Source organism: Ambystoma mexicanum, chromosome 6q (genome assembly GCF_040938575.1).
Source record: "Ambystoma mexicanum isolate Mex_15411 chromosome 6q, UKY_AmexF1_1, whole genome shotgun sequence".
Taxonomy (NCBI): Eukaryota; Metazoa; Chordata; class Amphibia; order Caudata; family Ambystomatidae; genus Ambystoma; species Ambystoma mexicanum.
Window position 1 is genome coordinate 1,112,504,316 of NC_090937.1, and position 26,712 is coordinate 1,112,531,027.

The 26,712-nt window shown below is 49.7% G+C and overlaps 1 protein-coding gene across 6 annotated transcripts in view; it reads left to right on the plus strand.

Annotated features, from left to right (window-relative positions):
• Window positions 1-26,712, plus strand: part of FRYL (FRY like transcription coactivator) — a 3,055,992-nt gene that overhangs the window by 1,886,029 nt on the left and 1,143,251 nt on the right. For all 6 annotated transcript variants that reach the window (XM_069631694.1, XM_069631695.1, XM_069631691.1 and 3 more), the window contains one exon: window positions 18,612-18,724. In XM_069631694.1, coding sequence (XP_069487795.1) covers window positions 18,612-18,724 — 113 coding nt within the window. The remainder of the gene's footprint in view (window positions 1-18,611; window positions 18,725-26,712) is intronic.

Here is a 26,712-nt window from a genome sequence, read left to right on the forward strand (position 1 = left end):
CATGCTCCAGGTACCCGACCTGGTGGAACAACTAGCAAAGGACACTGAGAGGTTCTGGGAATCCAACCTAGCTCAAGACTACTCGGCCCATAAATGCTGAGACGTATTCAAAGCCTATATTAGGGGCCAATGTATCTTGCGATGGGCACAGAAGCGTAAAATGTGGAGGGAGGAAGCAACACACTTAACGGAGTAATTAGCCAAAGTGGAGACATCCCACAAAATAACTAGGAACAAACTCATGAAATCTACACTAAATAAACTCTGCAACAAAATCGCCCAGCTATCCGCCGACCGGGCCCAAAAATCAAATACCAGCTGGTCTCGGGAATTCTATTCAGATGGGGATAAGCCCCTTGGGTCAATGGCTCTGGCCCTAAAACAGAGGCAAGTAGCGCAAACTATAGTCTACATTCAAGATAAGGAGGGAAAACTATTCCTAAGGGATGATCAGATCAGTGCCAGATTCAAAGAATACTACCAAGACCTAAACACAGCCTCTGACACCCCATCAGCCTGTGAAATAGAAGGGTTCTTGGACTCTATACAGATCCCTAAAATCCCAGAAGACCACCAAACAGCCCTGGGGGCCTGATTCACATCAGCAGAAATATCTAACGTAATAAAAGCACTCTCCATGGGTAAAGCCGCCAGACTTGCCGGGATCCCCATAGACTTCTATAAGGCCCTGGTGGAAAATGTGGCACCCCGGCTAGAGGAAGTATTCGATGAGGCAATATCCCTCGGCTACCTGCCCAAATCGAAGCTTACTAAAAACATCATAGTGTTCCATAAATGGGGGTAGGGACCCGGCTGCATGCGGCTTGTATAGGCCCATCTATAGGTGCATTATAAATGCCATATCATATCTCCCTAATAAATGTGGATGCAAAGATCCTAGCTAAATGCCTGGCGAAACGCCTCCCGAACATTATCCACAAAGGCCAAACTGGCTTCATTCGGAACAGACACTCAAGTGACGACATCCGGCAACTGCTGCATCTTGTAGCGGGTGATAGGGACCCTGAAGACCTCATACTTTGAGTCGATGCCGAAAAGGCCTTCAACAAGGTACAATGGGAGTTTATATTCAACGTATTACTATGATATGGCTTTCTTCCCCACCTCGTTCAACTGATGAAGCTACTGTATATGGTCCCCACAGCCGCCATAGTAACGAATGGCATTACCTCCACCGCTTTCGAACTACAGTTGGGCACGCGCCAAGGGTGCCCACTGTTGCCACTTCTATATGCCCTCTCCATAGAGCGAATTGCAATCAAGCTCCGGGCCGACGGGATGGGCGGGTATCGTACAAGGCAGAAAACACTGCGTGTCCTTCTATGGGGATGACATGCTGCTCTACATTAGTAATGGCCCCGCAGCCCTCCCATACATTCACACTCCTAATGGAGATTGGCCCAATGGCAGGATATAAAATTAACTTGAGCAAATCAGAAGTCATGCCACTCTACCCAGACATTCCCTGGTAGCCCCCTTCTCATTACTAACACATCACATTAAATACCTCAGTATTCACATAAGTGCCTCAATGAGCGACCTTGGGAAATGATTAAACTTCCACCAGAAAATAACGGCACAGGTCAGGACCTTAACAGATGGGACACCCTAAACCTCTCCTTGTCCGGGCGGATCAACGACATAAAGATGAACTCTTTCTCCAGCATGGGGTCTGGCATGGATTCACATGCTCATGAATATTCCCCGTCGTCAGGCTGGGAATCCTCGGTAAAGAAAAAACCAGTATCAGTTTCGTTTCTGATCTGTCTTTCGTAGTAATAACCAATCACTGGTCTCTGCGTCATACTGACCACAGCCAATGACTGCCCTCTACCTAAGCACCGCCTCTGGCAGCCATCTTCAGATTTTTACCGCACGTTCATGTGTTGGGATCCTCGTGCTATTGCTCTCGAGCGTTAGTGCTTTTTTTTCGCGCTTTTTCACAAAAAACTTCGATTCTTTCGGTCAAAAGAGCCTCAAGCTCCACCGATCCTACATCCGATCAACGGGGACCCGTGTCGGATTTATCTGTGCCCCTCAAGGGTGAAGATTTCGTCGAGCTACACTTCGGAGGACTCCAGAAGCTTCTCAGGCCCGGTCTCGGAGATGGCCCAGGAGAAGGGAAGCTCGACGCCCGGAAAGCTGTTCAGGGTCTGCCCTGGATGCCAGCTGCAGAACGTCTTTAAGGAGGACGAACACTCTTTCTGCCTTTACTGCCTTCATGAGGACAAGACGCACGTAGAGAAGGACTGTGCGTTTTGCGGCAACATGTCGGAACGGACCATGAAGGACCGCCATCAACGTCTCGCCAACTGGCTGGAGGGTAAGAGCCCGTCTGGCGAGAAAAAGAAGAAATCCGAGCGGTCTTCTAAGACCTTTGAGGGCGCCCTGGCGACGGGGGCCCAACATAAGGCCAAGCACCGCGAGTCCGCTGGCACCGGGAGCGCCGAACGGTCGGGCTCTACGGGCGCCACGCAGGGCGCACCCTCCCCGGCACCATCAACCACGAGCCAACGCTCTGGGTCGGGTAAGAGGAAGGCCGAGCACCCGGCGAAGCTCCTGGAGAGGCCCCGGTCGAGCTCTAAGGCAGAGGAGGAGCGTGGCAGTGCCCCTCCCTCAAGGATAAGGCGGTGAGCGCACCTAAGGTGGTGAAGGCCTTGATCCATCCGACCAAGCCCTCTATCGAAACGGTCGCGGCGGCCCTGGCTCAGCCTGTGGTGGCTGCACCAGTGGTGGCGACCTCAGGGCCCAGAATCTCCCTGCCTCCTCGGAGGGAGTCTTCTTTTGTGCCCATCGATAGGACCCCCGTGAAACCCTCCGTGGGGAAGAAGAAGGGGGGGGCAGGGCGTCGTCGTAGATTCGGCCTCAACCTCAGAAGAGGAGCTGATCGAGGTCTTAAGCCACGGCCTAGGCGTGGAAGAAGGCCAGCCCGTCGGAATGGACCCCGACGCAGGTGACGACGACGACATCGTCGAGGATACCGACGGGGCCCCTGCTCGCCCGTCGGACTCCCCTCTGCCAGCGCCGCAAGACAACTCGGCGGCCATTTTGTTGGCCATACAGTCCTTATGCTCCGAGATAAGGACGAGGCTACCGTTACCGACGGAGGAACCTCTCCCGTCGGGGGATCCAGAACCAGGACCTTCTGGTGTTCCCCCTACCAAGAAAAGAAGGATCCATCCACCACCTCCTTTTCAACCGTCGCGCCCCGTCCAGCCCTCCTCCCCGTCCACCCGAGGGGATGATACGGGGACTGACACGGCAGCGACGGGTACGGACGACGAGGCATACGACGAGGATTTTCCGTCGTCGCCTCCCACCAGGGCTTCTCCGCCCGACGAGATCGGATCTTTCCACTCCATGATCTCCAGGGCTTCCGAGCTTTTCCAACTCTGCCCTGAGGAGAAGAAAAAGGAAGGCTTCCTTTATCAGCGGCGCAAGGCCATTTGGGATGAGGGCCTTTCCCTCCTCAAGAACCCTTCCACGACGCCAGCTAGAAGAGACCGGTACGAGAAAAAGTACCGGGTCCCGGACATGGCCCCCCTATGCCTCCGGGCGCAGCCTACCCCGGATTCCGTCGTCTCCGCGGCAGCCAGGAAGAAAGCGGGGGGGGGGGGTGCGGCCTCCACATCGACTTCCCCGCCGGACGGCGAGGGAAAGAAATTGGATGCTATGGGACGTAGAGTCATCTCGTCGGCAGCGACGACGATTAAAGCGGCCAACGCCTTGGCTATCGTGGCCCGCTACGACAGGGAGCTCTGGTACAAGATAGCTCCCCTGCTGGATTTTCTGCCGGACGACAAGAGGGCGGAGGCCCTGGAGATCCTGCAGGAAGGTGAGGTGGCCTCGGACCACGCCATCACCGTGGCGACGGACATCGCCGACACTGGGTTCCGCCAGCTGGGCAACGGCGTTTGCCTTCGACGTCGTGGATGGCTCAAAGCTACGGACTTCCGGCAGGACGTACAGACCAGAGTCCTGGACATGCCCTTCGACGGGAACAACCTGTTTGGGAAGACAGTGGACGATTCCCTTCAGGCCATCAAGGCGGATACTGAGACGGCCCGGGCCCTTGGAGTCCTGCAGCAACGACGGACGCCCTTTCGGAGCGGCGGAGGCAAGGGCGCCTCCAAAGGTTCCGGCGGCGGTTTCGCTTCCTACCGTCAAGCGGCCCGCTCGTCGTCGCAAGAGGCCTACAGAGGACGAGGCAAGTCTAGCGGACCCCGCCGTCGTCGCCAAGGAGGTCAAGGCGGCAAGGCCGCGTCCAAGCAGGATTGAACCGGCCGTGGGGTCGGGCCCCCACCGAAGCACCCCGGTGGGAGGCCGGCTGGCGGGCTTCGTCAGCGTGTGGGAGTCCATCTCCACCGACCGTTGGGTGCTGGACGCCCTGGCCCGGGGCCACGCGCTCGAGTTTCAAAGAAGGTGCCCGCGCGTCCCCCCCGTGGCCAGGAAAGAACTTCACGTCCCTCAACTTCTCCTGGAGGTAAAGGCGATGCTCAGAAAGGGCGCCATCGAACTCGTCCCAGAGAGGCTTCGGGGCTCCGGAGTCTACTCGAGATACTTCCTCGTGAAGAAGAAGACGGGAGGATGGCGCCCCATCCTAGACCTGCGACGTCTGAACAAGTTCATCAAGGCGCAGAAGTTCCGGATGGTCACCCTCCAGCACGTCCTGGGTCAGCTGGAGGAAGGAGACTTCCTATCGTCGTTGGATTTGGAGGATGCCTACTTCCACATTCCCATCCTAAAGGGGCACCGAAAATTCCTCAGATTCGTGGTCCAAGGGCGTCATTACCAGTTCAAAGCCCTTCCCTTCGGACTACGGTCGGCACCCAGGGTATTCACCAAGTGCCTCGCACCGGTGGCGGCGCAGCTGTGCCGCGAGGGGATTCACGTCTACCCCTACCTGGACGACTGGCTCATCCGCGCCAAGACGAGGGAGCTCGCCGTGGTCCACACAGCAAGGACCGTCCAACTCCTCACGGACCTGGGATTCTCCGTGAACTACGCCAAATCCCACCTGGTGCCCGCGCAAGTCGCACTGTTTCTGGGAGCGAGGCTCGACACAGTGTCCCTTCTGGCCTCCCCGTCGGAGGAGAGGACCAGGACCATCTTGGGCAAGGTGCAACGGATGTTGGTGGCCGACGCGGCCAAAGTGAGGTCCATCAAGTCCCTCCTCGGGATGATGTCTTCCTGCATCTACCTCATTCCCATGTGCAGGCTCCGGATGCGCCCGTAGCAAGAATTCCTGGATGCGCGCTGGATCCAGACGACGGGCAGCTTCGAGGAAAGGATCAAGCTCGACGAGAGTTTCCGACGAGCGATACGGTGGTGGGGCACCCGCGCGCATCTGACGGCGGGCATGGACTTCCAGACCCCAGCCCACCAGGAGACTGTGACCACGGATGCCTCCCTGGAAGGGTGGGGAGCGCACACCGAAAATCTGCACGCAAGGGGACTCTGGCTCCCGACGGAGAAGTCCCTGCATATCAACGTCCTGGAGCTCCGTGCAGTGTTTTGGGCCCTCGGGTCCTTCCTTCCGTCCCTCAAGGGCAAGGTGGTGAGGATATTCACCGACAACACCACCACCATGTTTTACATCAGGAAACAGGGTGGAACCAGGTCCCCAGCGCTGTCCAAGGAGGCGCAGGACCTGTGGCATTGGGCCGTCGCCCAAGGGATTTTTCTGGTGCCGTTTCATCTGGCAGGGATAAAAAACACCATCGCCGACTCACTCAGCAGGGAGCTGCGCTCGTGCCACGAGTGGGAACTACGGCAGGATCTGGTGGATCGCCTCTTCCGACGGTGGGGCACACCCCAGATCGACCTGTTCGCGACGGCGACGAACACCAAGTGCCGGAGGTTCGCCAGCAGGTTTCCCCAGACGAGGAGCATGGGCGATGCTTTCTCGTTCCCCTGGGAGGGCCTGTTCCTCTACGCGTTCCCTCCCTTGCCTCTGCTAATCCGGCTCGTCAACCAGCTCAAGAGGTCACGGTGCAGGATGATCCTCGTCGCACCTGCGTGGCCGAGGCAGATATGGTTCCCGGACCTTCTGGACTTGTCAGCGTCCCCGCCGATCAAGCTGTCGGCGGACGCGGATCTACTCTCCAGGGAAGGAGGCGCCATCCTCCACCACGACCCGAAGTCGCTGAACTTGCAGGCCTGGCTCCTGCAGCGCTAGAGTTTGGAGGATACGACATACCGGCCGATTGCAGAGAGGTTCTTGCAAAGGCCAGGGCGTCCTCGACTCTTAAATGCTACGGACACAAATGGAAGAGGTTCTCTGTCTGGTGCCACGCACAGAAGATTAACCCTCTAGGGATTACGGCTCCCCAAGTACTGCCGTACCTGCTGACGCTGGCCAAAGCTGGTTTGGCACACGCGTCCATCAAGATTCATCTTGCTGCGATCTCCCGATACACCAGAACCACGGGGCGGACGTCCTTGTGGTCTCATCGTCTGGTGAAAGAGTTCATGAAGGGACTGTTCAGATCGTTCCCGCCGGTGAAGGCTCCGGCCCCGGCGTGGGAGCTCAACGTGGTGCTGACCAAGCTCATGGGACCTCCGTTCGAGCCTCTGCACTCGGCCCCGTTGAAGTTTCTATCGTGGAAAACAGCTTTTCTTGTGGCCATCACCTCCGCACGACGAGTGGGAGAGATCCAGGCCCTTTCCTGCAAGGCCCCGTACTTGACTTTCCACGACACGAGGGTAGTGCTCAGGACGCACCCCTCCTTCATGCCCAAGGTACCGTCGGACTTCCATCTCAACGAACCCTTGGTGTTACCTGTGTTCTTCCCGTCGCCTTCGTCGCCGGCTGAGAGGACTTTGCACTCGCTGGATGTAGCTAGAGCGCTGAAGTTCTACGTGGACCGCACGAAGGGGTTTCGGAAGACGTCACAACTCTTTGTGAACTTTGGACCTGTCAATCAGGGGAAGGCTCTCTCGAAGGCTTCCATCTCCAGATGGCTCTCCGGCTGTATCATGTACTGTCACCGGTTGGCAAACCGACCGCTGCCTGGCCGTCCGAGAGCCCATTCCACCAGAGCGATCGCAGCTACCACGGCGTTCCTATCTGGTGTGCCCCTGCTGGACATATGCAGGGCTGCTACGTGGAGGTCGACGCACACCTTCACGAAATTCTACTGCGTCGACCGGGATTCCAGGGAGGAGTCCAGGGTCGGCCAAGCAGTGCTGCGCAACCTGTTCGCCTGAGGTGAGCCTGGTGAGGAGGTAAGATGCTTAATGTTGAGTTGATGTGATGCTTAATGTTGAGCCTTTGCCACCTCCCGTGGTTGTGCATGTGTGTACTGCTATGTATTCTTTATTCATGAGCATGTGAATCCATGCCAGACCCCATGCTGGAGAAGGAACAAGTTACTTACCTGTAACTGTTGTTCTCCAGCATGGGTCTGGCATGGATTCACATGCGAACCCTCCCGCCTACCCCTCTGCGGCTCTTCACTTGGTCATACTGCCACTTCACGTGCTTCCAAATCTGAAGATGGCTGCCAGAGGCGGTGCTTAGGTAGAGGGCAGTCATTGGCTGTGGTCAGTATGACGCAGAGACCAGTGATTGGTTATTACTACGAAAGACAGATCAGAAACGAAACTGATACTGGTTTTTTCTTTACCGAGGATTCCCAGCCTGACGACGGGGAATATTCATGAGCATGTGAATCCATGCCAGACCCATGCTGGAGAACAACAGTTACAGGTAAGTAACTTGTTCCTCCCTCGACGCAGTGGTGAAGCTGTCTCCGCCGAGCAAGACGGAGGGGACGAGCGGAGGAGATCCGTCGGCGTTGCGGAACACGTGGCCTGGCCTCGCAGGCCAAATACAGTAGGGAGAGTGGGGTCGTGGGACATCTCTGATTCTTTTCTGAGAATGTCTTTCCTTTTCTCCTTCCTTTCCCTTGGGGTAGTTATCACGCTTTATTGCCTCGGCTATGGAGAGGACACCCTTTAGGTTTTGCCCACTTTGTAAGGGCAAGTTTACTTGGAAGGACAAGCATTCACGGTGTAACCGCTGCTTGCCCCTCGATCACGTAGAGGAGGGTTGCTCGGCTTGTCGGCTTCTAAAGCCAAAGACTCTAAAAGACCGTAGGGTCAAGAGGTGGGCGGCCTACGCTATGTCAAAGGCCGGGTCTTCACCCGCCGCTGCTACCACCGACAGTGACGAGGAACGTGATAACACGACCTCCGCTACGGAAGTCGTACACCCCTATAAAGAGCGCTCGCGCTCTTCGTCGTCTGTCCCTGGCCCCGACAGGCTCGGCTCACGCCCTGCTTATGGGGATGAACACCCCGGCGACACTGACGCACACGATACAACACATAAACACACAACCCATAGCTCTTCTTCGTCAAAGACGAAGAAAGCATCAGCGCCCAAGGAGACGCAGGTTACACCGGCGGCCTCCTCGGACCGTTCGGGTTCGAAGCCCCTCTCGCAACTGCAGCCGCGACCAGTGACTGGGCTTTCGGCAAATAAGGGCGCCGCCCCCAAACCATCGGCCGGCGCGCACCAGCAGAGAGCGCACGCCGCCGTAGAACGTTCGACACCCGTAACGTCGAAACCACAGCCCTCCGCTGACAAACGAGTCACAGAGAGCTTGGCGAGGATCGTGGTAGCCGACGCCCAGAAGCGTACGCCGAAAGACACGTCGAGCGCTACGCAAAGGTCGAAAGACACGCCGAAAAAGCCCGAAGAAAAACAGGGACTACCCCCTTCAGTCGGGGGGACCCCCAGCACACCGGAAGGCTTTTCGGAGTGCGACGGGACACTTTCCTCGACGTTGTGGGAGAGGTCGAGCCGTTTTCAGCAAGAAAACACTAATTTTCCCCCGCTAGACCGCTCAGGAGTACCCCATGAAACCATGGAAAAGCTCCATCTCTGCATGGAGAGAATGGAGAGGTTTATGAACACCCAGAACCCTCCCACTCCCAAGAGAACAAGAGGAGGGCCTCAGGAGGACCCAAGGGCCAAATACCCGAGGCAGGACACAGCCTTAGACTTCCATAATGTGTATGACCTCACTGGTGAGGAACAATACTTAGAAGAAGAGGATGACTTTGTGGACAATGAAGGAGGACAGAACCAAGAGGAAGGTCTGGGAGACAGCCCAGACATGGTAGGAGAAGGCTTCGGAGAAAATCCCGAAGAAGGACCTTCTCATCCCTGGCAATCCCCACCAGGATATTCGGACACTGATGTCCTGAACCTAAATCCTCCAGACAATTCACCTGTTAGAAACACGTCTCCCATTGACGATCAGCCCACATTCAATGCCCTGTTGCGCAGAGCAGCAGCACATTTCGAACTGGACACTGGGGAGATCTCTCCGGAAATAGACTTTGTGGAAAGAGTAATTAAGGAGAAACCCCCAGTCAGCCAGACCATTCCCCTCTTCGCTTCAGTGAAGAGAAGAATCATCCCTTCGCTATCCACACCCGCACTAATCAGAGGAGTTAATCCAAGGATTGAAAAACTTTTCACTCCTTCACCCTCAGACCCGCTGTACATCAGGGGACATTGCATTCCGGATTCCCTTATAGTAACTAATGCAAGGAAGAGGGCAGGGGTGCCGCTGTCCACCAGTGAGGCACCACCTGACAAGGAGGGCAAGAGGTTATATGCCCTTGCTAAATGAGTCACATCCTCGGCTGCCTTTTCGGCAAGAATTGCGAACAACAATTCTTTGCTAGCTAGCTACGCGGACGCGCAGTGGGCTAAACTGCGCAAGGACGCCGAAGAAGCGCCGGAACCACTACGTACACGCCTGCTTTTATCTATTGGCGAAGGAACCCAGGTCAACCAGAGTATTGTAAAGAACTCTCTGGATGCTGCTGAGACAGCGGGACGTTCCCTGGTTCAGGGAATACTCCTAAAACGCCATGGATGGCTGCGCAACTCAGGGTTCAAACCGGAGACACAGGCGTCTTTAATAAATAAACCTGTTGAAGACGCAAACCTCTTCGGGAAGGCGGTGGATGAGGCTCTGGAAATGGCTAAAAAAGAGTTTGATACTATCAAAACTCTTAACCAGATCTCTAAGCCCACTACCAGACGCGGCTATGGCAACACACGCTTTTTTCGTGGCAAAAGCAGAATCAGCAGCAACAGTACCCTGCCACCAGTTACCAGACCAATAGTGGGCAGTACAGCCAAAGAGGACAGCGCAGGGGCAAGGGGAGAGGGCGGGGGTCCACCCCCAGAGGCTCCCAAGCCCCCAACAACGCCAAGTGACGCGAAGATTCGCGTCCCCTCCCATGCAACACCGGTCGGGGGCCGGATAACATCCTTTCTTCCAGCATGGGAGGGAATAACGTCAGACCTCTGGGTACTTTCCACCGTAGCCCACGGATACTGCATCGAATTCAACAGTTCCACAACATACAGACCCCCGAGGGGACGACGCATGACACCGGAACACCTTGCCATCCTTCTCCAAGAAGTACAACAACTGCTGGAAAAAGGAGCCATAGAGGTCGTGCCTCAATCTCAGGTAACGGAAGGTATTTATTCAGTGTACTTCCTTGTACCCAAAAAGGATCTAACCATGCGCCCTGTATTAGATCTGCGCCCAGCGAACAAGTTTATCAAACCCCAGAAGTTTCGTATGGTGACCTTACAGGAAGTGATCCCACTGCTATCACAGGGAGATTACATGACAACATTGGACATGAAAGATGCATACTTTCATATTTTAATGTTGCCAGCGCACAGAAGATACCTCAGGTTTATGATAGAGGGCAAACACTACCAGTTCAGAGTGCTACCCTTCGGCATAGTATCAGCACCAAGGGTATTCACGAAGGTACTGGCAGTAGCAGCGGCCCACCTGCGCAGGTTGTCCATCCCAGTTTACCCTTACCTCGACGACTGGCTCATAACAGGGGATTCTTACGAAACATGCTTCTCCAATACCCAAAAGACTGTAGACCTTTTGTTCCAGTTGGGCTTCTCCATCAGCGAAAAGATGTCCAGCCTAGACCCCAGCCAAATCAAACAATTCCTAGGGGCTCTAATTCAAACAAAGGACGGCCTCGTCTTCCCCTCCAACGAGAGGGTCCAAAACATGCTTTTTCAGATCCCTCAATATGTGACCGGTCGAGAGGTGACGGTACGCAAAGCAATGCGCTTGCTAGGCATGATGGCGTCGTGTATTTATTTGGTACCTCACACGCGCCTGCGCATGCGCCCTATGCAAGGGTGGCTCAACAGCCAGTGGTGTCAGGCCAGCGGATTATGGGACGATCCAGTGGTGGTCTCGCAGGCCTTACTTCTCTCGCTACGATGGTGGACAAAGGAAAACCTGGAAAAAGGGAAACCCTTTGTCACACCCGTGGCGGAAGCCACTCTAACCACAGACGCATCCCTAACAGGATGGGGGGCTCACCTATCCCATCAGACTGCTCATGGAGTGTGGACTCCGAACGTAGCATCCAAACACATAAATCTACTGGAGCTACTAGCTGTGTTCAAGGCGCTAAAAGCCTTCCAGGAACACCTACAAGGCAAAACGTTGTTGGTCCTTACAGACAGCACCACAGCCATGTACTACATCAACAAGCAGGGGGGCACCCACTCTCCAGGACTGTCCAAACTGGCCCAAAATATATGGAAGTGGGCTCTCAAACAAAACATGTTCCTACTGTCAGAACATGTACCAGGGGAACTCAATCTGCTGGCAGACAAACTCAGCAGAGATTTCCCCCTGCCCGAAGAGTACGAATGGCGACTGCACGAAGACATCGTCTTCGACCTCTTCACACAATGGGGATTCCCAGAAATAGACCTATTCGCAACCCTGGAGAACTCACAATGCCTAAGTTACGCCTCCAGGTACCCCCAGAACCAATCCAAGGGGAACGGTCTGTCGATGCAATGGTCAGGGAAATTTATTTACGCTTTTCCCCCCCCGACTCCCCTTCTCAACAAGGTGGTGCACAAGATGCATCAGGAACAAGTAACCATGATACTGGTGGCCCCAATGTGGGCCCGACAGCCATGGTTCGCTCACTTGATGGAGATGTCTCTATCTCCCCCGGTGAAACTCCCCTGCCCGTACAACATGCTGTCACAAGACAAGGGCAGGACTCTGCATCTATGCCCCCAGAACATGAACTTAGCAGCTTGGCTCCTGAGATCATAGAATTCGGACATCTACTGCTTCCACAGAGATGTATGGACATTCTCAGGGAAGCCAGAAAACCTAACACTCGCCACTGCTATTCTAGCAAGTGGAGGAGATTTGTCATCTGGTGCAGAGGGGAAGGCATCAACCCAATTGACTGGTCTCCCACACATATTATTCTATACCTGACCCACTTGCTGGATTCAGGTCTAGTGTTCAATTCCATTAAAGTCCACCTAGCGGCACTCTCTGCATACACCACTTCCCAACTCAAGGTGTCGTGGTGGAAGATCCCTGTTATAAAGGCCTTCATGGAAGGAATAAAGAGAATACACCCCCCGATAGCTGACCCAGCTCCCGGATGGGACCTTAACGTGGTACTTACCAGACTCATGGGCTCACCTTTCGAACCCATGCACAAAGCATCTCTCAAAGACCTCACTCTTAAGACTGCTTTTTTAATAGCTATCACCTCCATCAGGAGGGTAAGTGAACTACAGGCTCTTTCTGTTCTAGTCCCCTTCGTTACAGTTCACAGAGATAAGGTGGTTCTACGCACGCACCCAAGGTTTGCTCCGAAGTTCCTATCGAAATTCCACGTAAACCAGTCTATAGAACTGCCAACGTTCTTTCAAAATCCTTCCAACTTGGGAGAAAAAACTCTGCACACACTAGATGTGCGCAGAGCGGTCATGTTCTACATGGAAAGAACCAGACCACTGAGGAAGACTAATCAGTTCTTCGTCTCGGTGGCAGCAGGAAGAGAAGGGGATGCAGTTTCAAAGTCCACAATTTCTAGATGGATTGTTCAATGCATCACTCTCTGCTATACTCTTGCTAAGAGAGAACTGCCCTTTAAGCCTAGAGCACACTCTACTCGAGGCACGGGGGCGTCCATAGCATTCATTGCAAATGTTCCCCTTGAGTCCATCTGCAAAGCGGCTACCTGGAGTTCTGTGCACACCTTTACAAAACACTACTGTCTAGATGCACACTCGAGATCTGACTCCCTGGTGGGTCAGGCAGTACTAAGACATCTTTTCTCTACTGTTCCTTCTCATAACCCACCGCCAACTCCGGGTACTGCTCGCTAGTCTATGCACAGCATGTGATTCTAAGCAGATTAACAAACATCAGAAGAAAATGCATTACTTACCGTAAAAGCATTTCTGATGATTGTATCTGCTTAGATTCACATGCGCCCACCCTTCCTCCCCGCTTGGATGGAAGGAACATAGACTTCCTTTTATATCTCTCTTTTCTGTACTCACTCACGTCTAGAAGGCTCCCTCAGGGCAGAAAAATACAAACAGAGGGACCTCGACGCGTGAGGGATTGTGGGTACAACACACGTCACTATAGGGATAGTATTTCAGACACGCCCGGTCGACGTCCCTTTCCGACTACGAAAAACAAGATGCAATACTCTGCAGTGACCACTGGATGTCGGACCGATGCACAGCATGTGAATCTAAGCAGATACAATCATCAGAAATGCTTTTACGGTAAGTAATGCATTGTCATATATATTTTGACCCTTTAAATTCGGTCAATTGTAAACGAACAATTTGGATAATACCCTCAGGAAAGGAGGGATTTAAGTATTTCTCTACCTCGACGATTGGTTAGCCCGGGCACGGTCTCCAGATCAAGTCCTGGGTCATCTCAGTCACACTTGCCACCTGCTCTACAAGCCTGGCTTCTCCCTCGATTAAAAAAAAAAAAAAAAAAAGTCCCATTGGACACCTTCTCAAATCCTCCAGTTCATTGGAGCAGTATTGGATTCTCCCTCAAGCAAGGCTTTTCCTCCCAAGAGGGCTCTACATATCCTGCAGATGGTCAACAAACTCCAGAACGCCCAATACCTGGCGTCCCTAGACCTCCTATGGTTGCTCGGCCTCATGGCATCCTGCATTTTCCTGGTGCCAGAGGCTCACTCAGTTGAGGATGAGATCACTCCAATGGGCCCTTAGATCTCAATCGTTACAGTTCTCTGGCAGAATGACGGACTGGACTTCAGTCCCAACCAGAGTTGGTAAGGTCGCCGTAGTGACGGATGCATCTCTAAAAGTCCTGGGCGCCCACGTGAACGAACTGACGGAGAGTGAGTTATGGTCCCTGGCAGAGACAAAATGTTGCATAGACCTGTTAGAGCTGAGGGCGATTAGACTGGCACTGATGGCCTTCTTGCCCTCCATAGAGGGGAAGATTGTCGGATCATGACGGACCACACAGTAGCCATTTATTACATCAACAAGAGAAGTGGTCTAGCTCTGGTTCTGGGTATTACAGAACAAGATCTCCCCGTCGGCAGTTCACCTTGCAGGGAAGAAGAATATACATCAGCGGATGCCCTGAGCAGGCAGAGCTCGGACTCATGATGGCTACCTGTGCCAGGACGTTCTCCTAGAGATCTTCTCTCTATGGGGAACCTCTCAAGTGGATCTGTCCGTGCCCAGTGTGAACAGGAAGTGCAAGCTTTTCTGCTCCAGGGAATTTCCCCCAAAAGGAGCACTGTGGGACACATTGGTGATGGGCTTAAACTTCTAGCTCTGATATGCGTTACCACCAATTCCAGTCATCCCTCAGGTGATCTGGAGGTTGAAGAGGTACGGAGCAACCATGATCCTGATTGCCCCAGACTGGGCCAGGAGAACGTGGTACCTGCACCTTCTGGACATTGCCATCTGTCCTCCACATAGTCTTTCCCGGAGACCAGGCCTTCTTGTCCCGGGAGGGGGGCTGGTTCTACACCAAAGCATACATACGCTCAACCTGTACACCTGGCACCTGAAAGGCTAAGGTACAGGGTTTGGGATCTTCTAGAAGACATGATGGAGGTGTTTCATTCGAGAACAGGAACCGGGGATTACTCAAAATTCAATCAGTGGGCCAGCATGAATATGCAAATGTCCGTGAAAAAGGGCCCTGGAGTATTTTAGTCTTTTTAAACATATCACAATGAAAACATTTTTTTTGTTCACAAAACGTTTTATAGAAAAGTAAATATATATTCCATTGAAATCATTTTATCTCAATAGTTATCTTTTATGACAACAGTTCACACTGCCAGAAGTCATAAAGGTTTGGGAGACTGTGTAGTTATCAGTTACTGAGTACACAAAACCACAAACACTAAAAGTGAACCCGTCACCACACAATGTTCAAACCGAGAAAACCTTTTTCAATGGATTCAAACCAACAGTTTTACTGTTGAGTTCCTATAGAAATCGTTATGGAACAACCCATAGATGTGCAATCAAAAATATGCATGTCTTTAAAGACAAAAACGAACAGCGAACCTTAAAAAGCATATGGTCATTTTGTGTGGAACCATGTAGGTTAATATGTAGTCATTGCGTGCAATAGCCAACTTAGTTTCAGCTGGAGATGCCAAAGCAAATTGGCTCAGCCTTCATCAGGGCTACGTAGTACAGTTTTTCTTGTGTTTCTTGTGTCTCACGCAGGGAAGCTTTATACAATGAATGTTGCACAAACTAGGTTGCACTCCCAGCACAAACTCCCCGTAGGTCACCAATTTCAATATTTGGTTATCACATATGTCAATAAACGCTCAGCCATAAGAGTGTTCAGGAAAAATGAGCACAGATTCAAATTCTTAGGTCTTATTGCGTTTTCCTCACAGCGATTTAGAAGATAAAATCTGAATCGAGTTATATGCAGCAGTCCACATGCAACAGTCCATCTAGTTTTCATTCCGACTGGTGCAGACAGGTCCTTACTTAATATACATGTTTCCGGACTACATTTGCAGAGCATCCCTGAGGGAAACGATGGGGCTTGTTCTACACCCAAATGTACACATGGACAACTTGCTTGCCTGGTTCTGAAAGGCTAAGTACAGTGATTGAGACGGTCTGGAAGACGTAATGCAGATGTTGCTTTTGGCTAGAAGGCCAGCAACTAAATCTCTAGAACACTGCCATTGCAAGAAATTCATTGGCTGGGGCAGAGCACAGGATGTGGATCCTTTTTATTTGACACCTCAAGGGTGTTGTCCTTCCTTCTTCATTTAGCAAGACAGTGCCTTCAGGTCGCCACAATCAAGGGCTATTTTGTGGCGCTATCCATTTTTAGCGCACAGCAGCACAAATATCGTACTTCTCGATCCCCTTGTTGGTGCACTTTTTAAAAAGCCTGACCAACACCTTCCTTCCGACACCCTTCATGATACCGGCATGGGACTTAAAGTTGGATTTCTTTCTCAGGGTTTCACCATTTGAGCAACTAAATTTGTGTCCTCTGAGGCTACTATCCTGGATGACGGGCGGATAGTGACGGATTTTCAGGCCCTGTCCTGTAAGCCACAGTTTATTATCTTTTCCAACGACAAGGTGACTCTTAGAGTGCATCCTTCGTTCCTACCGAAGGTCGTATCAGAGTTACACCTGTCACAGATTTACAAAGGAGTGTGGTAGACCCTGTTGCAGACAATTTGTTTGCCAGCCTTCTATCCTCTTCCATCCAATGAGGAAAAAAGGCAGCATAGGCTAGACCGTAAGAGTGCTTAGAGTTTCTACCTCACCTGGACAAGGAAATTCAGGCTGGAAGATCAGCTATGCATTGGATATACCAGCCCGAAAACGGGCAAGGGTATAGAAAAGCAAACCATCTCTAGATGGATAATACTTTGTATTTATGAATGCTACACCAGAGCAGGTAAAGAAATCTCTGAAAGCTTCAGGGCACATTCAACTAGTGGCGTGGCAGCTGCATCTGCTCGCCAAAGAGGGATACCGGTAAAGGATATTCGTCAGGCTGCGACGTGGCTCTCCATACACATTTTCGCACAACTTTGCTGCCTGTACACAGTGTCTGCAAATGAGTCTCGTTTCGGCAGGGCTGTCCTCCAGCCTGTGTCTCCTTAGTCACCATGGAGTTTGCGCCTTCTCTCCTCTGTAATGGTATTACTGCGATGGGCATGTATCTAAGATGAGGAATCCGTGGGAGGACACAATCTATTAGAATAACAAATTATTTACCACTGGTAATATTCTTTCTTCTGGATGTTCCTCACACAGATTCCTCATCATCCCAGCCTGCCCCATGGTTAAGGAGCTTCTTAATTCGATTATACAGTGACTCCCTTTTAACACTTGAACAGCTATCCTTGTCTCTAATTCCCAAAGCACTGTGCAAGGGGACAAAATGACAACTGAGGTCACGGAACAACGAGCACGCTTTTTGTACTTGCATCGACATCTGGTCAAGAAGACGACGCCTATCGACGTCGGTGCTCACAGCGCTGCAGCTGGGAAAAGGTTTTAGAGACCTGCAGAACAGGAGAATAAATATTTAAAATGAGGAATCCGTGGGAGGAACATCCAGTAGAAGGAATATTACCTGGGGTAATTAAATTGTTCTTCTCTCGAACTAAGTTACTGCAAGTATTCTCAGCTATTTGTGACTTTCGGTCCTTCGTTCATGGACAACGCTCTTTCCAAGTGCTCTATTTCACTGTCTGTCTGCATGCATATTGTTATGTCATCAACTGCACAACAGACCTTTCCTGGCAGGTGTAGAGCTCACTCTGCGAGGGCAGTTTCTGCTACGAATGCGTTACTCTATGGTGTTCTCCTGATGGATATTTGCAGGGCTTCCACTTGGAGATTAGTGCACAGCTTCTCGAGGATCTACTGTGTTGACCGGTATTTCACAGAGCAGTCTAGAATCGGCCAAGCAGTGCGGCACAACCTGTTTGAGTGAGGGGAGTGATTTTCTAGGTTGTTTACTTCAGATGAGCTTTACCTCTGCCCTTGTGGTATTGTGTGCTCTGCTTTATAATCTGTTCAAACAGCATGTGAATCTATGAAATATCCAATCCTGGAGAAGGACTATATTACAGTAACTCCAGTTCTTCAGCATTGTTATCTTTCATAGATTAATTTTCAACCTGCCCATCCACCCCACAAATAGCTCTTCTTGGCACATATTACCACGTCAACATGTGCTTGCCAGATATGAAGATGTCCCCCAGGGGTGGAGCTAAGGGAGACCTTTCTATTTGCTGTGGGGCAATATGATCCAAAATTACGCTAATAGAGCACTTGTGACAGCAGTTTTCAAATCTAATTGTAAACTGCTTTAATGTTAAAGAGGATTCCCAGCTTGACAACGGGGAATATTCAAACAGCATACTTTGTGTGTGAAAGATTCCAATGCCGGAAAACTTGAATTACTGATGAGGAATGTTTTCTTCACAAACCACCTGCTTGTTTGTGCAAAGTTGTACCACCAAGTATCTATCCATTGTACAACTGTGCAGAGAGCAATTCAACATTTAATGACTGTAATTGGACCTGTGTTGGTAAATTACTTCACTGTGCCAGTAAATTAATAGAAAGCAGAGTGTATTTCCTATTAACGTTATGCTGGTGGAGGGTAAGCCATAATCATTTTAGTTTTTGCTAATAGCTATCCTTTTCTGTCCAACAGCTATGCACATCTTGATGTCTACAGTGGCCTGAACAGCAACTTAAATCGCCAGCACCATAGGTTGGAATCTCGCTACAGCAGTAGTTCGGGAGGTTCATATGAAGAAGAGAAAAGTATGTGTGTTTTTCTTTTATTTTCTATAAATGATTCAGGATTTACATTTTAGAGGCGGACTATTGAAAAACCTTTTGATTATTTGTGACCGGTATAACTGACGACATATTTGTTAAGCTTGAAATGGCTATTGGTCTTCACTCTAAAAGTTCTGACCAGGGTTCTCCAGAGCTTGAGCAAATAAAAGGTTGTTATCCCAGCCGACTCAAATTAAGATATAAACAATATCACTTTTTGGGGCATATAAATTAATATATAATCTACATCCCGCGGGTGAACTTGAAGTACATTGTTTACTAATCAACACATTCCTTCCCCATATTACTCCTCTTTTGAAATAGATGCAGTCTAGAGCTTGAAATGTTAGTCACCGGCATAAGCGCATCTCCATTACTGAATCAGTCACTGTCATGAGTGCCATTGGCATGTGATTTAACTGGTATAAATAAGTAAGCACACGTGCCTGCCTGCACCAAATGCTGTTATGTGAATTGTCACCATGGATTTTGCAAAACATGTAACAGAACTTTCGCTACCATAAAACTTTAAGGTTGACGTTTATAGGGCTACCAAGGCACGGGAGCCTACATGTCAATGCTAAAGGTTGGTGGGGCTGTATACTGTTGCAGTGTAGCCTTTTTATCACTGTGGTAGCACTTGCTGCCTGAAAAGGAGCACAATGAATAAGGAGTGTGTCAACCCCTGTGACCTGGCCATTGTCTTTGTGGTCTTTCTTCATGTATTCATGGTATCTGCCATTTTGTCAGTCTGACCTATGCTCGCCCTGTTTGAGTGTATGGAATCTAGTTTGAACAGTAGTGAAGCTGGACTTCAGTGATTCTATGGCTACCGGCTACCAAATGTTTGAAAAATGTATATGATGCGATTGGACACTGGTGTCTCTCCCAAGGTGTGGGAGGTGTGTGTGTGTGTGTGTGTGTGTGTGTGTGTGTGTGTGTGTGTGTGTGTGTGTGTGTACGTACGTACATAGTCATTCACAAGATACTTCCTAGAACGTTGCCTTAGTCGCTGAGCGAAGGTGCCGCTGCTGAGATTCCTCAGTGAAAGGCCTTAGCCGCATGAAGACAAAGGTCTGCTTTGAACTGGGAGAATGTTTCAGGCTCTCCATACATTTGCTCTAACTAGGATAGTCCAATCTGCCTCCTCTTTGGCTTAGGTGCTCCCCTCGAAGCTCCTGGACCCATGTGCATCACTGGAACAGAAGTGGGAACCCCTACTGGAACTTTGATGGACTTGTTGCTATTGTCCTGAGGATCTTGACCCTGCTGCTGACACTAATATGAGGTAACCTCCATTGGCCCATCTTGCATCTATGAGTCCTACCGGAGGCCTCTGATCTGGTCTCAATGGTCACTACTGTGTTTTCTCATGGCTCTTGTAATGTCCACCTTATATTGTATCCTATCATAGGTGGCCAACTTGGTTGGCGTTCTTGCTCATCCATTCATTAATCTCGTCTTTTTTTTTTTTGTGGACCTGGAACTACCACCATAACCAAATCCCCATCTCGATCTTGGCACTCCCTTGTGCACCTACTGCTCTTTCCAGTCGCATTGGCCACTACTCAGTGGTCTTGTGATTCTTTCCTGTTCTATCGCTGGTCCTGTTAGTTTGTACTCGGGTGCTTCTCCTGCTGTCATTCCCTGAAGGCCACCTGACTGACCTTTACTACTTACACTCCAGGGTCTCTCTTCGTTGAACCTAGGTCTGAATTCCACCAACTACATTGTCAACAGCCTGGCACTGAGTTGCCCTTTATATTTTGCCCTTACTTCCTATGGTCCAAGCGTGTATGTTTTTGTGTGTGTGTGTGTGTGTGAGAGAGAGAGAGAGAGGAGAGCTGTACATCACTGGCACCCCTCACCTCTGAGCAGTGTAAGCTGGACAGCTCTGTCAGATACCATATGCAGTATTTGTAATAACTTGAGTAAAACACTGCCCAGCTCAATGGGTTTCCCAATCCCCAAATAGAAGACAGTTACAAAAACTTTTTCCCTTCAAAACTTCATCTGTAGGTGTACCCATATTGCATGCTGGAACACACTGTGCCTTTCCACAGTCTACTTCTGATCCTTCAGTTGGACAGTGCTTCAAGGCCATATACCTCACCTTTGTGGCACCATTGCCACCAATCTCATGTCCAGTGCCACTGCTGTTGTCAAAACAACAAACTTTGGTCCACTTGGAGAGCATCTTTACTTATGATTATTGTTAATAAAGATTTTCTTTTTGCAACTCCCTCCTCGCCATCCCCCAACCGCCATATATTTATATGGGACACACTTTCCTTTTAGCCTGACTTGTTGGAGATCAGTAAATCCTTGTGATTTATTCCCTTTGCCTGTTCTGCTCATTCTATGGAGAACATGGTCCCTAAGAATATCATTACTGAGAGGATTGTTTCTATGAATTCTTTTATTGGTACAAGTGCACACATCGCCTTACAATGACTTGCAGTTAGGATACTCTGTATCCTTCTATCTTTTTAATGGCTTTTTGGGTACTTTTACAACGTGCCTTAGACAGGCTGGTGGAAGCTGTGACATTTGTACCGGTTTTGTGACCATTTACATGTGCACTTTTGCATTTACGGTAAATGGCTAGTAAAGGTGGCTAGCACACTAAGATGACTGTGCCACAAGGTTTTTAGCTTGGTTTTTTTGCCATATTTTGGCCTTCTTCCTGTCTAATCAGTTCAGGAAATTCCCTGTATGAAAATCCCTTTCCCGGGGGAAAGATGTGGCTTTCACAGGCAAAGGGGCCGTTGTGTGTGGTGTGAGCACACCAGAGACCGGGAGGAAAGCTCAGCGGCAGCGTGCGCATCTTGGAAGCAAGACGACACGAAGCAACACAGGTTCGATCCCCGGGTCCGCGCTTAGAAACCTCTGGGTGTTTAAGCGCGTTATAAATACGTAACTAAGACAAAAAACTAAAACATAATTAGCAACTAAGAAAAACAAACAATTCTTGTAACAGCGCCTCGATGCCTGCGGGCTGTGTGAGCGCTTTATAAATGTAAAAATAAATAAATAAATAAGAGAAGGGGCGGCTGTGACTGTCTAGTCCCAAAACACATCTCTCGTGCCAGAAAGTCTTTTGCTTGGCAGATGTGGTGACCAGTGGATGGCTATCATTGGATAGCCTCTGGCTTTTTCAATGGCGCAGCTCCTTACAAATGGTGGACTTTCGCTTGCTCCCCATACTGAATCTCAACCTTTTAAGGGCACCTGCAACTGTTCATCCGATCACCGTTGGAGAAATACTTCTACGTAGAACAGCAGCCTGCTGCCGAAACCGAAGCCGACCCCAGCAGCTGACCAGCATAGGCTCCAGTGTTTTCCCATTGTAGCCCTGCTCATTCGTCCTGATTTCAAGAATGCCTTTGGTGGTGCTTCGAACCCTGTATCTGTAGGAACAACCAGGCTCAACTCCTGCTCTAGAAACCTTGCCTGCTGAGTTTTCAGAATTGACCCTGGACCAAACGATGGACAGGCCAGCCTCTAGTGAGCTTCCTCATTGCAGTTGTCGCCATTCCGACCAGAGCCTCAGAACTTTGCTGATCTTCAGCGTGTGCCACAAGTCGCCTACTCCTGCACTTTTAGTTGTCTCTCACCAAGGGAGGCTGTGCTGGGCCTGCTCCTGTGTTTGCCGCCTGAAGATTGCCTCTCACCGCCTGACTGTGGTGACTCCCGTTGCAAAACTCCTTTCATACTGTGAGGTGTCCTGATGTGATCTGCCCAGTAAAAGTCCTCTGATGTTCTGGTTAGGGTCTTCTATTGGAAGCAGTCTGAAACTGATTCCTCTGCACTGCAGCAACAAACTAAATCACAATGCAGAGTGACCTCTGGAAGGATCAGAGTCTGGCTAAGTTAACAAACCTGTTTCAATGGATTGCATTCTCCTACAGATTCCTTATCCTGATAGATATCCACCCTGTGTCAGCAGCTTGGAAGATTTTGACAGGGGCGTAGTGCATCTGTCAAATCCCTTTTTGTTTTTATATACTTATCTGTGTAACTGAAATGACTGGAATTGCTCTGTGTGGACTCATTGTAGCCCTAGACCACTCTCACAACCTTCCTGGGACTAACCCTTGCCATGCTGCTACTTAACCTTGATTAGGTTTGGCTAACCTATCTGTGTCTTTGTCTTCCCTTTTCACGCCCATAGAGGCCTCCCAAAACCCTTCCACAATCCTCCCACCGGGGATGATTTTGGAAATCTGCATTGATGAGGCTGATGAGGCTGAAATTGTCCATCCTTTTGTGACAGTGAGAGCTTGTATGACTCTGAAGTCCTACACTGATACAGAGGATTTTGCTTTGGGACATCAGAAGGCAGTGAGTTTTATTTCTACTCTTGTCCTTCAAAAGAGAATTATTTGTTTAATATAGTAATGCCAACGTTTCTGACCGTCTTTGGCTGTCTCCCAATAACTTCCAGAACGGTCCGCAAATATACAGACGAATGTGAAGCAGGTGTTTCTCATCCCTTCAGTCGAATCTTACATGTGCATTTATAGTCACTGGGAGAAACCTTTCCCTGCTCCTCTTGCGTGTAAGAGAGTTTTAAAGAAATACATAGCTGCCCCCTTCCTGCAGCACCCTATGTACCTAATAACAAACACAAGTCTGATTGTCTATGCTTCCAGTGTCTAAGCCGATTGCTTTATCCGATATGCCGTCACACATGGCAACTATGAAGTTGGGCTTGTTGTGGACCTAACGTTTTTGATTCTGGTAGTCAAAGACCCTGTGCTGCCAGCAATTCTTTCCCTTTGCTGTAGCTTCTTTTTTATATATCCTTTTATTCATTTTAATGCACTAAGAAGACAACGCATACTACTATAAATAAACAGCGGAATTATTTTCCACAGTAACATATGTTCTGTTAAGATGACTACTTGTAAACTTGTAACAAAGAATGTAGTCAAAGGAAAAAAGGTTTCCCACACAGAGTATGCAGCAATGTGTAGTGGGGGTCGGCTCCTGTATGAGAGGACCTAAGTGACTAATAAGTGTAAAGGCGTTTACCAAGACTCCTTTCTTTTCACTAGAGCACTTAAAGGTGCATGTGCTCCCCTCAAACAAAATACTGCCGCTATAGCACATATAATTGAACTATCCCACAGCATTGCAATCACGCCACTTCTTTGTCCCTAATCAAAAACATGCCTTTCTATCTTACGGATGGAAGATTCTCAGTCTCTGGGTGACCAGAGTTCATGAAAGACTGCTGTTAGATAGTCCACTGTCGTTTCGAAGACATTACAAATCAAGTATGGTCTGCTGTGAGAGAACAAGGAGCGTGCTCCAGAGCCATGAACTCCCAAAAGTCTGTGCCACACTTGATCATAGGAGGGAGTTGCATCCTTCTTCCAAAACTCAATTTACATTTTTGCTGTAATAGTTAATGTACAGATGATATACCAGTCTTAGTAATTGTGGACAGACAAGGTGCTGGGGAATTTTACTAAAGAGCAACTGTGGCGCGACTGTAGAAAACCCACTCTTCGATGTACAGAGCTCCAACTCTTTGGTTTGGCTTGAATGACCCAAAATGTTTGGTATCTATGGCCGAGCAGCCAGGCTTAGTCTGGGAGGAGGGGGGCTGTATTTGAGTATAAAGACCTTTTGAGTACACTTACAATCCAGGAAACACTTACACACTATAGTTATATAAAATAGGATTATTTATTATATACACTAGGCCAATATTAAACTCAAAATGCAATTCAGGTTAGTAAGTTTCACACATATATACAGTAGGACCTTTGCTGTAACAATACTCAGTTCAATACTAGACCTTTAGATGAGAAAGAGATAAGTTTCAAGAGTAGGTTTAGGTTAGCAAATCATTCATCAGCCAACATTTCCTAAATAGCAATACTGGCAAGTTAGATAACTTTGTGTAGGCCTAAACTTTAGAGGTCCAAAATGTCTTAAAGGTTAGACGGGGGCACTGGGGCACCTGTGGGCAGCAGAACGAAGGGGGGCAGACACTGTCAAAATTGTCATTCACAGATGCTTTTCGTAAGTAACGAAATTGGATTGAAAGTTCAGGGGAGCTCGGTAGGCCACCTCAAGGATTTCTGCCTTTGTGACAGATGTCCTTAGGCAGGGGCGATCATGGTTGGGTCGTCCAACCCAACGTGACTCAAAATGCTGAGGAGGAGCGAACAGCAACACAAAAACTACCCTGGTAAGTACCCAGGAGTGAGACAGTACCTTCTTTGATGAAAAACAGCGATGGCACCAGTGCGTCCCAAATGTAAGGCACTAGCTCCGGTTTAGGTCTCTGGTCTTGGCGGCTGGAGGAAGAACTTTTGGTGGGAGCAGGCAGACCGACTCGGTCACAGGGATGCCCAGCAGATGATCTTCTCAGCACTTGGTTGTGGAGGCTCGACAAAGGCTTTGTAGCAGAGATGATTGTTGCCTGGCAGACTTGCTTCCTTCTCTCGGTCCATGACTCAGCTGAGGGGACTTCTATGATCGAGATGGAGTCGCTGTAGGCCCAGACAGATGCCCACAAGTTTGCAGCCCAACAGCGCTCGATGAAATGATGCACTGCAGCAGTGCCCAGAGGTCCCAGGGTATTCGGATATTGCAGGCCTGGAAGGTCGCAGCTCGTTGTGGGCTTGCGCAAACTATCGCTAGTCTCGAGACTGGTTAGGCCCACCAGTGCAAGGGAAGAATTTCCATATCACACAGAAGAAAGGGTTGGAGCTGCAGTGGTCACTCAGTTGGCTTTGGCGGTTGCTGGAGGTGGCTGCAGGTGTCCTCCTTTCTTCTTCAAAATGATTTGTCCAGTAGTCTACTCTGGTTTCAGCATCAAGCCCCTCACCTTTTTATGCAGGAACCCAGCCAATCCGCATGCATGCTACATTCAAACTTTGGGTGGTTGCTATACAAAGGGGACAGCCAGGTACCCGGTCAGACCTGGATCCAAGCAGACACACTGGAGGACAAAGACCTGAGGAGTTTTGGAGATATCACATTTTCCTATCCCCCAAGACACATTGATGCCTTCGGGCAGGCTTCCCAATGGGCAAAGCAATGAGCGCGACGACCTCTGCCACCCAGGTCGGCAGAAGAAGGCTCAAGAAAGGACAAGTTGTGAGTTGGTGGAAAATAAAAGACATGCACCACTTTGGAACGAGGGTGTCCAATGTGTCCCTTACCGCAGTTGCAAATATAGCCTGCTATGTACGTTTCACAAAATCTGTAGAAAATCATCCACTGCCACCACCTACTCGGGTAGACTTGTCACTATAATTAGAAAGTTACAGGAGAGGTGACAAAAGGGAGTCCATGTGTCCCCTGAGCATTCCACTTAATGTGGTGTGTGCTGATCTCACAAAAGAAAAGCATAGGTAGGATAAAAAGTATTCCCCTGTTCTTGGTAACATTTTTTATCACAAGGAAAATAATAAGGGCAGCTCAAGGAGCTTCGAGCAACACTACACTGAAAGTGCAGCATGTTGCAATAATAAATTGCAGATGCCTTTAAAAGTTGGAGGAAAGCATGACTCCAAAAAGATAAAACCAAAAGGGTAGAGTAAAGATTGAGTGTGTGTGGAAAGAGGTACCCCCTCACTCAGGTGAACTGGTAAAAAATCCAACAGTCCAGCAAAAAGTGATGGGGTACTCGCAAGTGTTAAACCCAGAAAGGAAATTCTACCCAACACAAGGGTCTAGCTTATTAGAATTGTCATATCTAGCAATTCCACAACCCAGCATTTTATCTAAAGCTGTGCCCTTCTCTTCATATTTCATACAGCACAATTCCAAATAGTTAGGATATATGCTTTTGTTGTGCGGGAGTTTAATGGAAATTAAAAACTACCTTAAAATATGCTAGTTTAATTGAATTGATCTTTTGCACTTAATGCAGTTTTCCCAGTGGGCTTGCCACATTTTCTGAAAGCCTAGTACCTAGGGGGTTTTCCCATTGTTTCACATAGCCC